The 539-nt window shown below is 58.3% G+C and overlaps 1 protein-coding gene across 1 annotated transcript in view; it reads right to left on the minus strand.

Moving 5' to 3' along the window:
* Positions 1-539, minus strand: part of RASAL3 (RAS protein activator like 3) — an 11,891-nt gene that overhangs the window by 8,521 nt on the left and 2,831 nt on the right. Inside the window, exons 4-5 of the mRNA XM_077771619.1 lie at positions 386-464; positions 215-276 (exon numbers count right to left, since the gene is read on the minus strand). Of these exons, the coding sequence (XP_077627745.1) occupies positions 215-276; positions 386-464 (141 nt within the window). The remainder of the gene's footprint in view (positions 1-214; positions 277-385; positions 465-539) is intronic.

A 539-nucleotide genomic window follows, 5' to 3' on the forward strand; every position in this document is an offset into this window, starting at 1 on the left:
AGCACCGATCCTAGGCTATTCTGCATTCTCTACTGACTTCTCATCAACAACCCGGAGAGAGAGGTTCTCTTCATTTGTACCATCTGACAGATGGGGGCCCTGAAGCCAAAAGAGGGTCAGTGACCTGCCCAAGATCACCCACTAAGAGTCCCCTTTCATCTCTGAGGGTCTGGAAGCCTTTGCTCTCCCCTCTGCCTCCCCCCGGATGTCTCACCCGAACGTTGTGGACCTGGTTGGGGCCAGCAGCCTCCGGCTCCATCTTTCCAGGGATCCGATCTGTAAATGGTCAGGGGTGGAAGGTTGTGGAGTGGGATTGTCTTGGATTCTGCCCCACCTTGACAGGCTCCCACATGTCCCAACCCTCCCCACGTCTGAAACAACTTACCTGGATCCCTGAGGCTCCCCATGGCCACCTGGATGCTGCCCCCAGAGCTAGCACTCCCCAGCCGGGGCCGGCGAGGACCCTGTTCTCCGTGAGAGTGGGTAGCCGTAAAGGGGAGGCAGACAGGAGAGGCAGACACATTTCCCTTCCCCTCTCC

The sequence above is a fragment of the Crocuta crocuta genome, unplaced genomic scaffold, assembly GCF_008692635.1.
Source record: "Crocuta crocuta isolate KB4526 unplaced genomic scaffold, BGI_CrCroc_1.0 scaffold755, whole genome shotgun sequence".
Lineage (NCBI taxonomy): Eukaryota > Metazoa > Chordata > Mammalia > Carnivora > Hyaenidae > Crocuta > Crocuta crocuta.